Source organism: Amphiura filiformis, chromosome 15, assembly GCF_039555335.1.
Source record: "Amphiura filiformis chromosome 15, Afil_fr2py, whole genome shotgun sequence".
In the NCBI taxonomy this organism is placed as follows: Eukaryota; Metazoa; Echinodermata; class Ophiuroidea; order Amphilepidida; family Amphiuridae; genus Amphiura; species Amphiura filiformis.
Genome location: NC_092642.1, coordinates 39,289,686 through 39,305,614, shown reverse-complemented (window position 1 = coordinate 39,305,614; position 15,929 = coordinate 39,289,686). Strand labels below are relative to the sequence as shown.

The 15,929-nt window shown below is 36.4% G+C and overlaps 1 protein-coding gene across 1 annotated transcript; it reads left to right on the top strand.

Annotated features, from left to right (window-relative positions):
- Positions 1 to 4,694: 4,694 nt before the first annotated feature.
- LOC140170943 (uncharacterized) lies at positions 4,695 to 14,053 on the top strand. The gene is made up of 3 exons (XM_072194138.1): positions 4,695 to 4,848; positions 6,358 to 8,100; positions 12,101 to 14,053. The coding sequence occupies exons 2-3, from the start codon at positions 6,362 to 6,364 to the stop codon at positions 13,266 to 13,268; spliced, it is 2,907 nt and encodes a 968-aa protein (XP_072050239.1). The 5' UTR covers positions 4,695 to 4,848; positions 6,358 to 6,361; the 3' UTR covers positions 13,269 to 14,053.
- Positions 14,054 to 15,929: the final 1,876 nt, after the last annotated feature.

The following is a 15,929-nucleotide window of genomic DNA, read 5'->3' as shown; positions in this document are numbered from 1 at the left end:
TGCAAGGAGACTTATAGACTTGAAACAGCCACTGTCATTGATTGGTTAGGCTTAGTTTAGGGTTAGGATGAGGGTTAGAGTTAGGGTTAGGATTAGGGTTATGAATAGGCTTATGGTTAGCTTACACAAAATAATTACTTGAAGGTTGTACACCGACCCCCCCAAAGTAACTTGTTGAATCAAAAGCTAGAGGGCTGCAGACAGGTTCAAAGACCTATGAGAGCGCTATCAGAAAACCGTCTATTTATTATTAACCGAAATCCTATCGTGTTCGACCAGTAATGATATACAGAGAAGATCATGCTAGGCCCACATAGCGGGCCCTTTCTCTCCTCTTTTGTTTCATTTTGATCGTTTTAATTACTAATCATGTGTTCATAGGATTCTAATGTAACAAATTATCCGCTTGTCAAAGCTCTATTTTCTTTCCTTCTTTTTTTTTTTTTTTTTTTTTTTTTTTTAAGTTTAGAACCACATATTACGCTTTCAAAAAATAAATTTAACAAAAATTCATTGCTTGTTGTTGACACAGTTTTGGAGATAATCGCAATTTTATGAAAGAAATTCCTATTCAATGCTGTATTATATGCAAACTTCAATTTGATGTTTCTCCTAAACCGAATGTATTTCACCCTTGAAAATCTGCGATCACGTGGGTGTTGTCATGGAGATTGATATAATTGAAACTGGCATTGACCCTTTTTCAACACTGGAATGTGCTCCATACAAGCCCTGCAATTTTCGAGTTCAGAACAAATATTTGAACAAAATTTTGCACAAAATGTTCATTTTATACGCATGAAGGTGAAAATGGGAATTTTAGAAATTTTTAAAAAGTTCAAATTTTTTCAATATTTTTTTTAAATGATTTCTTTAGCATTCTGAAAATTGAGATTATCTTGATTGATAATCGATTACTGATAATCGATAATCGATTATTGATTTTCGATAATCAATTATTGATTGACACCTCCATACAAATAGCCAGTAGGCCTACGTAAGGAAAAGGCATGATTTGAAAATCACCCCAATCATTTTTAATGCTATTTGAATAGCGGGCCCAATCATGATTGATATTGATAATTGATTATTGATAATCGATTATTGATTATCGATTATTGATTATCGATTATTGATAATCGATTATCGATTGTCACCTCTATACAAATAGACAGTACGTAAGGAAAAAGCCTGATTTGAAAATCCCCCCCCTCCACATCATTTTTAATGCTATTTGAATAGCGGGCCCAATCATGATTGATATTGATAATTGATTATTGATAATCGATTATTGATTATCGATTATTGATTATCGATTATCGATTGTTGATTGACACCTCCATACAAATAGACAGTACGTAAGGAAAAAGCCTGATTTGAAAATCACCCCCCCCTCCACATCATTTTTAATGCTATTTGAATAGTAGACCTAATCTTGATTGATATTGATTATATTGACTGAATATTGATTATCGATTATCAATCGATCCATCATCGATAACAGATAAACACTGGTTGCCAAAATGCAAACAAGATCATGCTGACCGGCATAGCCATCTTCTTCCATTCCTGTCGCCGCCGCATTACTGGTCGAATACGATAGGATTTCAGTCTTAGGCGCCTTAACACGGCTACCCAATAGGCCCGGGGTTTCAACTTAGTCTCCGGTCGAGGCAGGTAGTTGAATTCGACAGGCGATCATGCAAGGAGACTTATAGACTTGAAACAGCCACTGTCATTGATTGGTTAGGCTTAGTTTAGGGTTAGGATGAGGGTTAGAGTTAGGGTTAGGATTAGGGTTATGAATAGGCTTATGGTTAGCTTACACAAAATAATTACTTGAAGGTTGTACACCGACCCCCCCAAAGTAACTTGTTGAATCAAAAGCTAGAGGGCTGCAGACAGGTTCAAAGACCTATGAGAGCGCTATCAGAAAACCGTCTATTTATTATTAACCGAAATCCTATCGTGTTCGACCAGTAATGATATACAGAGAAGATCATGCTAGGCCCACATAGCGGGCCCTTTCTCTCCTCTTTTGTTTCATTTTGATCGTTTTAATTACTAATCATGTGTTCATAGGATTCTAATGTAACAAATTATCCGCTTGTCAAAGCTCTATTTTCTTTCCTTCTTTTTTTTTTTTTTTTTTAAGTTTAGAACCACATATTACGCTTTCAAAAAATAAATTTAACAAAAATTCATTGCTTGTTGTTGACACAGTTTTGGAGATAATCGCAATTTTATGAAAGAAATCCCTATTCAATGCTGTATTATATGCAAACTTCAATTTGATGTTTCTCCTAAACCGAATGTATTTCACCCTTGAAAATCTGCGATCACGTGGGTGTTGTCATGGAGATTGATATAATTGAAACTGGCATTGACCCTTTTTCAACACTGGAATGTGCTCCATACAAGCCCTGCAATTTTCGAGTTCAGAACAAATATTTGAACAAAATTTTGCACAAAATGTTCATTTTATACGCATGAAGGTGAAAATGGGAATTTTAGAAATTTTTAAAAAGTTCAAATTTTTGTCAATATTTTTTTTTAAATGATTTCTTTAGCATTCTGAAAATTGAGATTATCTTGATTGATAATCGATTACTGATAATCGATAATCGATTATTGATTTTCGATAATCAATTATTGATTGACACCTCCATACAAATAGCCAGTAGGCCTACGTAAGGAAAAGGCATGATTTGAAAATCACCCCAATCATTTTTAATGCTATTTGAATAGCGGGCCCAATCATGATTGATATTGATAATTGATTATTGATAATCGATTATTGATTATCGATTATTGATTATCGATTATTGATAATCGATTATCGATTGTCACCTCTATACAAATAGACAGTACGTAAGGAAAAAGCCTGATTTGAAAATCCCCCCTCCACATCATTTTTAATGCTATTTGAATAGCGGGCCCAATCATGATTGATATTGATAATTGATTATTGATAATCGATTATTGATTATCGATTATTGATTATCGATTATCGATTGTTGATTGACACCTCCATACAAATAGACAGTACGTAAGGAAAAAGCCTGATTTGAAAATCACCCCCCCCCTCCACATCATTTTTAATGCTATTTGAATAGTAGACCTAATCTTGATTGATATTGATTATATTGACTGAATATTGATTATCGATTATCAATCGATCCATCATCGATAACAGATAAACACTGGTTGCCAAAATGCAAACAAGATCATGCTGACCGGCATAGCCATCTTCTTCCATTCCTGTCGCCGCCGCATTACTGGTCGAATACGATAGGATTTCAGTCTTAGGCGCCTTAACACGGCTACCCAATAGGCCCGGGGTTTCAACTTAGTCTCCGGTCGAGGCAGGTAGTTGAATTCGACAGGCGATCATGCAAGGAGACTTATAGACTTGAAACAGCCACTGTCATTGATTGGTTAGGCTTAGTTTAGGGTTACGATGAGGGTTAGAGTTAGGGTTAGGATTAGGGTTATGAATAGGCTTATGGTTAGCTTACACAAAATAATTACTTGAAGGTTGTACACCGACCCCCCCCCCCCAAAGTAACTTGTTGAATCAAAAGCTAGAGGGCTGCAGACAGGTTCAAAGACCTATGAGAGCGCTATCAGAAAACCGTCTATTTATTATTAACCGAAATCCTATCGTGTTCGACCAGTAGGGGAGAGCGGGGAGTGTTCGCCCTAGGGGCAGGTTCGCCCACCGCTTGTTTCTCAGCACTACGGCTATCAGGGAATTTGGTGATGGCAAAATTAGGTGACATAGGTCATTATAAACTTCTCATATTAGCTACACGACATATAGGGATGTATTCATCGAACTGCAGCCAAAACAAAAAAATTACACCAAAACGTAATTTTTTCTTGCATTCATAATGTTGTATTATCATTGATACATAAATACAGATGGTTTTAATGGAAATCTGTATTGGGAACATATGGGATTTGTCAAAGATTTAATGCAGTTTTAATCTCCTTATTCGATTTGTGTTTTGCATACCCTGAAGAAAATACAAAAATGTGCACAAGGGGCTCGTTCGCCCTTTTGAGGATGGGGCATGTTCGCCCTATATCTTCCCCAGGCGGACTTACCCCAAACTGGAGGGCGAACCTGCCCCATCAGCGTATTATGCAAAATATTGATAATTAAACCATTAAACAAGGTAAAACTACTGAAAACATGTTTTTTTTAAGTTATGTGATATCGGTATTACTCATACCACAGTTTATGTCCTAATCCATTTCTCCCCGAAGTTGTAAACATGATACGTTTAAGCTCACTTTGGACCCCTACATTTTACCCTGACCCGACCCCTGCAACAAATTTAGTGACTCCCCAGAAGAGAATGAATGCCCTGTATACTTTTGCTAAATGTTTGCATTGAATATGTTATTGTTATGCAATGTTTAAAAACCTTTTTTGTGATTAGGGTGAACTTACCCCACCATATGGGCGAACCTGCCCCAATATGGGGCAAGTTCGCCACTTTGCAAAACATTTTTGTTTGCTCTATCCTGTTGCTATTGTAAGGCCTATAGTTCTGGGATTGTGGTCGTATATAGCTAAGACATAGGACCTTCACAGGGGCTAATCAGGTCATCCCTAACCTTAAAATTGACATCGCTAGGCTGGTCAGAAGAAAATAGGGCGAACACTCCCCGCTCTCCCCTACGTGTGTCCCGACGTGTGTTGTCTTCTTGAAAGACTGTAATGATATTAATGTACATCGTGGTTTTATACATAGTATCACAATCAATCAATCAATCACAGCGCATCTGCGAATGCCAAACAACAGCCTACACTAGTAGTAGTGTACACTGAGCCTACAGGTAAACTACATTGTCATGATTAAACCCCTTCGTATATTATATTGTGTAGGTATGCCAGCTCAGGCAAACCTTAGTAATTTAGTTAACACATTTGCTAGTCAGCGAAATTCGCCTAGACCGGGGACCAAACACAATACATATTTACATATTTACATATAAATTTCAATTTTTTTCAAGAACAGGTCGGTCAAGGAAACCTACATATGTTTTCTATACTTCACTTGACCCAAATATATGACTTTTTATGGTGATAAGCAGGGTTGTCACTACACTGGTCGGTGCCGGTCGGTAGTAACCAGCACTCAGGCAGACCAACCGCCACTCAAGGGAATATGAGGACTTGCCAACCGATCATAGCATCCTCTATTTATGTCATTTTTCATTTAGATATCCACAAAAAAAGCCTATTCCCAAAATTTCAGTTGATTCCGATTTTGGGTTTGCGAGTTATGCATGATTATGTGTATTACACTGCTCCATAGACAATGCGTTGTAATTTCGTTCTGGTGCAAATTCAAATTTCACGATATCTTTGCAAAACGAATTAGGCTGCAAGAAAAATTTTGTACATAAACATTATGTAGCCCGAGGTTTCCAGTGATATAAAAATCTCAACTTTTTTTGAGAAAAGTGGGGGGATGAGGCTGTGGATCACGAAATGCCCTTTTAAGTAGAGAAATTGTACTTTTTACCCTTAAAAACAGCTGGAAAGTGACCCATGAGAGTATTTTGGACAAATATCATGGAAATTTAGCCGGCACTAAATTCAGTCTAGTGACAACCCTGGTGATGAGACACTCACACATGGAATTTTTGAGGGATTTTGATAGCAGGTCGGCCAAAAAGCTGCTATCATCATGAGACTAAGATCTAGAAACAACCCCGTAATGCTGTTTTTGTGAATTTTGCTAGCAGAATCTTTTCTTTTTGATGAAAGTCGATCTTTGAAAAGATGTAACTTTGCCACGGAAAGGGCTATGGCAATCGTTTTGGCTTTCTTTACTCAAGGGCTTTAATTTGATACCGTATATAAAATGATGCAGTTTGATGGCAAATTTAAATTCACCTGGCATACCTAATTCATATGCTACCCTCCTGTGCAAAGCGCCCTCTAAGTCTAGAGGGCTACCACCCTCTACAGCATGTCGCTTTGCCAGAAGACGGGTACTTTCCCCTTTTTAATTTTATATGAAATAAAATTGTGGACAAGCTAAATTCTAGTCATGATGCTTTTCAAACTTCGCGCGATGAAATTAAATGTTCATTTTAATTTCATCAAGCGATGCTTGGATGTTTGAAAGCGCAGCATCGCATCATGCTGCGATGTAATTTGATCCATACCACATGTCAAAATTATATATTTTCAAATTTAACTTTAAAGTAGGGTCACAATAAAACTCCAGATCTGTGAATGCCCCTTTAAGTAGCTTCATCTAGGTTAATCCATGCAATTACTTCTAAAACAATTCTTTATATACTGATTAATAAATATTTTGTTTCTCATTTTAGAGCCATGAAGACTATGCACCAATTGCAACATTTACAGGGCAAGGCATTTCAAGTACAACTTGAGTCAAATTATGCAAATAGTTTTCAACCATATAGGTGTATCTACTGCAAGCGATCTTACAGTGATTTCACATATTATGTGAAACATGTAGCAAGCCATAGAGTGAAATTACACAGGTACTGGTACAGCTGTAAACAGACTATACCTGAAAGGATTCACACCAAAGAGAAACCTTACCAATGTGAATATTGTGAAAAAACGTTCTTATATTCAGGTAGCAAGACTAGGCATGAAAGGATTCACACTATAGAGAAACCGTACCAATGTAATTATTGTGAAAAGACTTTCTCAAATACAGGTAACAAGACTAGGTATGAAAGGATTCACACCATGGAGAAACCTTACCAATGTAAATATTGTGAAAAGACTTTCTCACAGGCATGTAACAAGACTAGTCATGAAAGGATTCACACCAAAGAGAAACCATACCAATGTAAATATTGTGAAAATACTTTCTCACAGGCAGGTAACAAGACTAGACATCAAAGAATTCACACCAAAGAGAAACCATACCAATGTAAATACTGTGAAAAGTTCTCAACTTCAAGTGACAAGACTGTACATGAAAGAATTCACACCAAAGAGAAACCACATCAATGTAAATATTGTGAAAAGAGTTTCCCACGGGTAGGATGCAAGACTCAACATGAAAGGATTCACACCAAAGAGAAACCATACCAATGTAAATATTGTGAAAAAAGTTTCTCAGATACAAGTCACAAGACTATACACGAAAGGATTCACACCAAAGAGAAACCATATCAATGTAAATATTGTGAAAAGAGTTTCTCAGATATAAGTCACAAGACTAGGCATGAAATGATTCACACCAAAGAGAAACCATACCAATGTAAATACTGTGAAAAGAGTTTCTCAACTTCAAGTGACAAGACTGTGCATGAAAGGATTCACACCAAAGAGAAACCTTACCAATGTAAATACTGTGAAAAGACTTTCTCACGTTCAAGTAACCAGACTAGACATGAAATGATTCACACGAAAGAGAAACCATACCAATGTAAATACTGTGAAAAGTGTTTCTCAACTTCAAGTGACAAGACTGTACATGAAAGGATTCACACCAGAGAGAAACCTTACCAATGTAAATATTGTGAAAAGAGCTTCTCATCTTCAAGTCACAAGTCTAGTCATGAAAGGGTTCACACCAAAGAGAAACCATACCAATGTGAATACTGTGAAAAGAGTTTCTCCGCTTCAAGTGACAAGACTGTGCATGAAAGGATTCACACCAAAGAGAAACCTTACCAATGTAAATATTGTGAAAAGAGCTTCTCATCTTCAAGTCACAGGTCTACTCATGAAAGGATTCACACCAAAGAGAAACCTTACCAATGTAAATACTGTGAAAAGACTTTCTCACGTTCAAATCACAAGACTAGACATGAAATGATTCACACCAAAGAGAAACCATACCAATGTAAATACTGTGAAAAGTGTTTCTCAACTTCAAGTGACAAGACTGTACATGAAAGGATTCACACCAAAGAGAAACCTTACCAATGTAAATATTGTGAAAAGAGCTTCTCATCTGCAAGTTCCAAGTCTAGTCACAAAAGGATTCACACCAAAGAGAAACCTTACCAATGTAAATACTGTGAAAAGACTTTCTCACATTCAAGTCACCAGACTAGACATGAGAGGATTCATACCAAAGAGAAACATTAATGTACATTTTGTGAAAAGACTTTCTCACGTTTAAGTCACCAGACTAGACATGAAAGGATTCCTACCAAAGAGAAACCATATCAATGTTAATATTGTGAAATGAGTTTCTCAACTTCAAGTGACGAGACTGAACATGAAAGGATTCACACCAAAGGGAAACCTAAGCAATGTAAACACTGTGAAAAAAGCTTATTCTATCATTTTTATATAGACATTTCAGGCTTAAGTGGTCCTCTTACCCCAATCTCCCTATACCTTTTCGAATAGGTCCCTATGGACATACAGCGTGAAGTGTTTTTGCCTAAAACATTGAAATTTTGTTTAATATATTATATACCCGGAATTTAGAAGTAGAAGTATGTGAGCATGTAAAATCGGGTGGAATTTTCTGTATGGTTTGAACATGCCTTCGTTGCATTCCCAAGTCGCAAATATCTAGCATAATTCGTATATTATCAAGGTTTTGTATATACCACTGTAAAAGTATACAATAATATGAAAATTGGTCAAAAGAGACTGTTCAGTGCAACATTAATTGTACAAGCCTATTTCAAGAATTTCCTTTCAGCTAACAAAATGAATCATGCGAAAATATTAATTTGTACTGCACTGACACGGAACAGCTTCCTGGACCACTTTCACAGCCCAATATTTGGCACCCAGCATAAGAAATCTGTAAGAATGCATACAAGATCCTTCCATAGATGATAAATGCATTTCACACACTTTCTTCAAGAAACAGGTCTTGTTCATTACTATTCCACTTACTCTTTGGGAATTATCATCTGTGCAAGCATAGGTATTCCTCAAATACCTATGGTGCACGGATCTTGCAATCATTCACACAGATTCTTGTGCTGGGTGCCAATTATTGGGATGTAAATGTGGTCCTGGAAGCTATTCCATGCCAGCTAGTGCATTTTGTTGTTGTGTCATCAGTCGGATAACTGCTTGGTTACTGACATGTGTTTAGGCCCCGCACACCGTCGACGTCCTATACGATAAATATAAATTTAATACTCCGTTGGTGAGCGACGGGCGAGTGGTAGTGAGCGACAGGCTTAGTGGTATTTCACTGAACGCAAGAAAAAGGAGTTCTATCTGATTGGCTAGCAATCGATCGCTTAGGTCGCTCAGTAGTCAACTACAAACTCATGCATTCAATTCGATTGAAATCGATTATTCTATTATTGACGAAGATAAAGAGCGTGATAGTGTGTCAATAATGCACATTGTATTGCAGCTGGATTTTACATGCATTCTTTTATATAAATTTTTTCTCAAAGAGTTGAATATGATTACAATTTTTACTCAGGATTTCAAATTTTTTACCCGCAAATTGCAGTTAAACATATCCACAGCAAAATACCGGTCCTCACTAATTAGTACATTTAATTTCCAGTTAGTACATTTAAACGAAACCTGTGATTTACGTGACAACAAATAAAATTTTCTTACAATAGAAATATCATATGGGATACTGATATGGTAGGCCGCAACCGCCACAACGTGGAGCTGCTACGCGTAGCTGACTTTTTGTTCCGTGGAGCCAAATTGACCAATCATGTTAGAGTTTTTCATTACTCGGAGGTAAAACTGACCAATCAAGTACGACTTACTCATTACGTGAAGCGAATTTAGTCATTAAGAATTTGCCAGACGAGCTTCACGTAGTTGCAAGATATCCTCGGTCACGATAGTTATGATTCAAAAAGTAATTTATGAAAAGTACGAACCGACTTATTATTAAGATGGAAATGCACTCACAAGAAACTCATACAGTATTGTACACACCTATATAGCTAGGCAGAGTGGTGGTAAACCATGCACACAATTCTGCGATCTGCAGTGTATCGCCGGGAGCTGATTTGTACATCTTCTTGTGGCGTGGCCTCATGGAATTCGACCTTCAGCAAACCAGTTCGGATTTACTTTATATACTAGTAGTAGGCCATACATACTGTACTGCCCGTTTTCCTATACACAATACTCAGTGCGCTCACCATTGACGCGTGACCTAGTGTATGTTAGAAGTATTATGCCATTGCCTATATGACGTCACTGTGTAAAAAAATAACCAGTCAATATTTAAAGTATTCTCTGAAATTCTAGAAAATATAGTTTTGTAACATTTCCTAAATTTTTAGCTAATTTAGGTGTTTGGAAATATTGGTACTTTTGTGTTTTAGGAAGGATATGTAAACGACAGATAACACCAAAAAATATGAACAAATTATTTCTAAACCGTGTTAAGTCTGCAAACCATTATGTTTCTCATTTTCAAGAACGCTGGTTAACAATAAGCAGACTATTGTCTCATTTCGTAAACAAAAGCCCAGACAGTATTGTTACCTTGCGTTCGCTTTATAATCATTCACCCAACTGAAACTATAATACCAGCTCATTGTTCATTGCACAGGTAAAACAGACACAAGTGCAGTGTGTATTTAACCAGAGAAGATCTGATGTAACATAGTTGAGCTGTTTTCATTGAGTGTTATCTTGGTTTAATAGCTTTTAATGGGGTTTAAGTCCTTCAAAGGTCGTGGTGAATTCTACTGTAGACATGACTGCATCATGATTATTTTAAAGTCAACAACATTCAACAATATGATCACCGTGATAGTATGGCAGTATCAGTACCGTGGGTGTCAGTGATCCTGGCCTGACACAGTAGACAAACAAACAAACACGCCACACACATGGCACATGCATGCAAGGTAACATTGACTATACACTAATCAAACAATGGTATTGATCCTGTACAACTGTTGGTGGTTTATTTACATTCGATTCATTTAAAATCCACATAGTAAACATTAATTTTGGCAAGAGTTTTCTCTCTCTGGAGCGATGATGCATCAACTGGCTCCGCGTAATGAAAAGATCTAACATGACTGGTCACTTTAGCTCCGCGAAGCGAAAAGTAAGCTACGCGTAGCAGCTCCACGTTGTGCCGGTTACTGCCAGCCATATACTGATCATGCGAAAATCGTAAAACATAGAATAGAAACAGTGTGGCGGCTCTCAAAATCTCAAATTGTATGCATAGCCTGAGTCGCATACGGCCTATCTCGAACAAAATCACCATGCGTATATGTTGAAAAACGTGAGGATTTATCTTACTACCACGGCAATTTTTAACACGAAGATATAGGGATGTTGACGGTGTGCCTCGCGTATTGAAGTAAACCTGTGCGTAATTTTGGTTCATTTTAATGGACAGGTCATGGCCTCTATTAATTTTTATGGGATAGCAAGGGTGTCATTATGATTGACTACCTTCAAAGAGTATGTGAAACCATCACTGGGGACTACTACGTGTCAGAACTGCAGCAGCTAAAAGAAGCCATTAAAGAAAAATGCAGAGGAAAGTTGCAGACTATTTATGGGGTCCTTTTGCTGCAGGACAATGCCCCTGTCCATAGAGCGCAAGTTGCAGTGGCTGAAGCTGCTAAGTGTGGCTTTGAATTGTTGCCCCACCCACCTTATTCACCAGATCTGGCACCATCTGACTTAGAAACTACCTGTTTCCAAAACTCAAATCCAAAATTTGTGGATGCCAATATGAGTCAGATGATGTCACTGAGGCTGTGGAGTCTTACTTGGAGGCCCAAAATGATGATTTCCATGAGGGCCTCAGAATGCTTGAACACCGTCTGACAAAGTGCTTTGAGATCATTTTTGATACCCCCTCGTATATAGCCAATCTTTTTTTTAAATAAGGGCCAAAAACTTGCCAAAATTAAGTAACCTTCAACACCAGTAAAATTCATTGTAAATTTTGTCATAGTACTAGTCCCAGCAGGGGTCTGAAGGCAATGATTAATGACAATATGATCCACGCCTCATGCCAAAATTCTATATCCTCAAATTGAACTTTTAAGTAGACTTTTAAGAATGCCCCTTTAAATAGCTTCATCTAGGTTAATCCATGCAATTACTTCTAAAACAATTCTTTTTACTGATTAATATATATTTTCTTTCTCATTTTAGAGCCATGAAGACTATACACAAATCGCAGCATTTACAGGGCAGGATATATCAAGTACAATTTGAGTCAAATTATGCAAATAGTTTTCAACCATATAGGTGTATCTACTGCAAGCGATCTTACAGTGATTTCACATATTATGTGAAACATGTGACAAGACATAAAGTGAAATTACACAGGTACTGGTACAGCTGTAAACAGACTATACCTGAAAGGATTCACACCAAAGTGAAATTGTACCAATGTAAATATTGCGACAATAGGTTCTCTTTTCCAAGTGCACAGAATACACATGAAATGATTCACACCAAAGAAAAATCTTACCAATGTAAATATTGTGAAAAAACTTTCTTATATCCAAGCAGCAAGACTAAACATGAAAGGATTCACAATATGGTGAAACCTTACCAATATAATTATTGTGAAAAGGCTTTCTCAAATACAGGGAACAAGACTAGGCATGAAAGGATTCACACCAAAGAGAAACCATACCAATGTAAATATTGTGAAAAGACTTTCTCAAAGACATGTAACAAGACTAGGCATGAAAGGATTCACACCAAAGAGAAACCTTACCAATGTAAATATTGTGAAAAGACTTTCACAGATGCAAGTAGCAAGATTAGACATGAAAGGACTCACACCAAAGAGAAACCATACCAATGTAAATATTGTGAAAAGACTTTCTCAAATACAGGTAACAAGACTAGGCATGAAAGGATTCACACTAAAGAGCGACCATACAAATGTAAATATTGTGAAAAGGCTTTCTCAGTTGCAAGTAGCAAGATTAGACATGAAAGGACTCACACCAAAGAGAAACCATACCAATGTAAATATTGTGAAAAGACTTTCACAGATGCAAGTAACAAGACTGAACATGAAAGGATTCACACCAAAGAGAAACCTTACCAATGTAGATATTGTGAAAAGACTTTCTCAAATACAGGTAACAAGACTAGGCATGAAAGGATTCACACCATGGAGAAACCTTACCAATGTAAATATTGTGAAAAGACTTTCTCAGATACAGGTAGCAAGATTAAACATGAAAGGACTAACACTAAAGAGAAACCATACCAATGTAAATATTGTGAAAAGACTTTTTCAGATGCAAGTAGCAAGATTAGACATGAAAGGACTCACACCAAAGAAACCATACCAATGTAAATATTGTGAAAAGACTTTCACAGATGCAAGTAACAAGACTGAACATGAAAGGATTCACACCAAAGAGAAACCTTACCAATGTAGATATTGTGAAAAGACTTTCTCAAATACAGGTAACAAGACTAGGCATGAAAGGATTCACACCATGGAGAAACCTTACCAATGTAAATATTGTGAAAAGACTTTCTCAGATACAGGTAGCAAGATTAAACATGAAAGGACTCACACCAAAGAGAAACCATACCAATGTAAATATTGTGAAAAGACTTTTTCAGATGCAAGTAGCAAGATTAGACATGAAAGGACTCACACCAAAGAGAAACCATACCAATGTAAATATTGTGAAAAGACTTTCACAGATGCAAGTAACAAGACTGAACATGAAAGGATTCACACCAAAGAGAAACCTTACCAATGTAGATATTGTGAAAAGACTTTCTCAGTTGCAAGTAGCAAGACTGTACATGAAAGGATTCACACCAAACCAAAGAGAAACCATACCAATGTAAATATTGTAAAATGACTTTCTCAGCTGCAAGTACGAAGATTACACATGAACGGATTCACACCAGAGGGAAATCATAAACAAATGTAAATATTATGAAATGACTTTCAGGCGCAGATAACAAAACTATTCATGAAAGGATTCACACCAAAGAGAAACTATGTGAATGTAAAAATTGTGAAATGCAGGTAGCAAGACTAGCTACGGAAGGAATGTTGAAGCCTTATTAAGCAATATTTAAGCAATATCACAAGCAATAAACAAAATATGCTTTATTTTAGCAATACCAAAGAGAAACAATACCATATATTGCGAAAATATTCTTAAATGCGAATTTTTTTTCTGCACTACAAAAGTAGTGTTATATCACATCAAGATATTTATCTCCATCAGTAACTTTGTGAATTAGTAATATTTGATGTGGGGGTTAAGGGTCTAGAATGAGTGTTTATGGCGTTTCGACAGTATTTTTTGTGGGACATGAGAGCACCTCAGGCGTATCGAATTGCATTCTGAATCTGAAGCATGTCTTTCTGATATCAAATAATTTTCATTTTTGAAATTCACGATATAATACAAATTTTATGACAAATTATTAATATTTGATATTTTTCAAATTTTTGATATATAACAGTCCTCGAAATAAATTGTATAAATCTAATGATATATTCTTAAAGTGTATGTAGCTGGGAGGAAAAGCCGGCGATCAATTTAAAATTTTGACCTTTTATATTGAAGATATGGATTTTTTTCTCTGAAAGTGTGCCCAGCTGTATGCGTGTTTGGAAATGTTTTGGCATACATTGATGTTTCATGGCTTTTGGCTATCTACTGAAGATATAGCATTGCAAGGTTGTTCGATGTCATGGCTTTTCGCTATCTACTGAAGATAGCTAGGTTGTTTGATGTCATGGCTTTTCGCTATCTACTGAAGATAGCATTGCAAGGTTGTTTGATCATTTAATTCATATTTCCAACAAAACATTACTTAATTTTCAATTCTAGACCTTTACGCCCGGGGTTGGTCAGTACAAATGACCATACGGGGACGTGCCGCAAATATGGGTAGCATTTTCAGCCTTTTGGTATATCAATGACCCCTTTTTTAAAGCCTATTTTGGTAAATGAATGGGTCCTTTTTTCAAAATTTTCTCAATTTTTTCGGAAAATAGCCCAATTTTTCCTTAATCTAGGACAAATTGGGTTAAATTCGGCCGAAAATTTTGACTTTCGGTACATCAATGGGTCCAAATTTCTTGAAAAATTGGTATATTTATGGGTCCACTTTCAAATTCTCAGCAGCACGTCCCTACCAAAACCTAACTTGAGTACCCCGGCCTTTACGATACCAACAGCTATCACACTAATACATGATGACGATCTGGTCCATGGGGGCCAAAGGTGGTAAATTTTAAACTGAGATTTTCTAAAATGCCTTTGGCCCCCGTGGACCAGATTGTGTCACATTATACACATTTATTTTTTAGCTATTTCTAACTTTTCTTTTTTTTTTTATGGTAATTTTTATTCTATTAACTCTATATTTGTGTGCAAAATTGAGGGTGCTATTTACATATATGTGACCCGTTCTGACAAAACCAGGAACACATTGCATTTTTGACATTTCATGATTTGAATACAAATGTAAATACGGGACAATAAGCTTTAAAATGATACCAAAATTATATACATAGCATCAATACTTTTCAAGATATGGATATTTTTGTAAATGATACCTTGATATTTTTGCCGAACTGATATTCTGAGAAATAGGCTAATTAGTTTCCTGTTCCTGCTTTACCCAGGATTGAATCATAGACAGTAGAGAGAATATGATTGAATAGGGATTATCATAGTTCAACTGTCAATTATTGATTAAATAAACCTCTTTTTAATAAGTACTTTCAAGGATTTGAAAGTCCACTCAAGGTCAAATACCATGAAATTAAGAATTCCAAAATTTTGATTTTTTTTTTATGAGAATGTCTTCTTTAAAGGCCTATAACCAGTGTTTACTCAGAGGCCGTATGTCTCAATTTTGGCCCAGTGAAAATTATTTTTGTCTCACAAAAATTTGTAATGCTGTATTACAATTAGTGAATTTGGGGAACTGGGCCAAAATTGGGCCAATTTGGGAAGAAAATGTTTCATTTGGC

Coding starts and splice junctions, on each gene's coding strand:
- LOC140170943 (XM_072194138.1), top strand. CDS start 6,362: ATGAAGACTATGCACCAATTGCAACATTTACAGGGCAAGGCATTTCAA. Junction 8,101..12,100: donor ATTCATACCAAAGAGAAACA/TTAATGTACATT, acceptor TTCTCATTTTAG/AGCCATGAAGACTATACACA.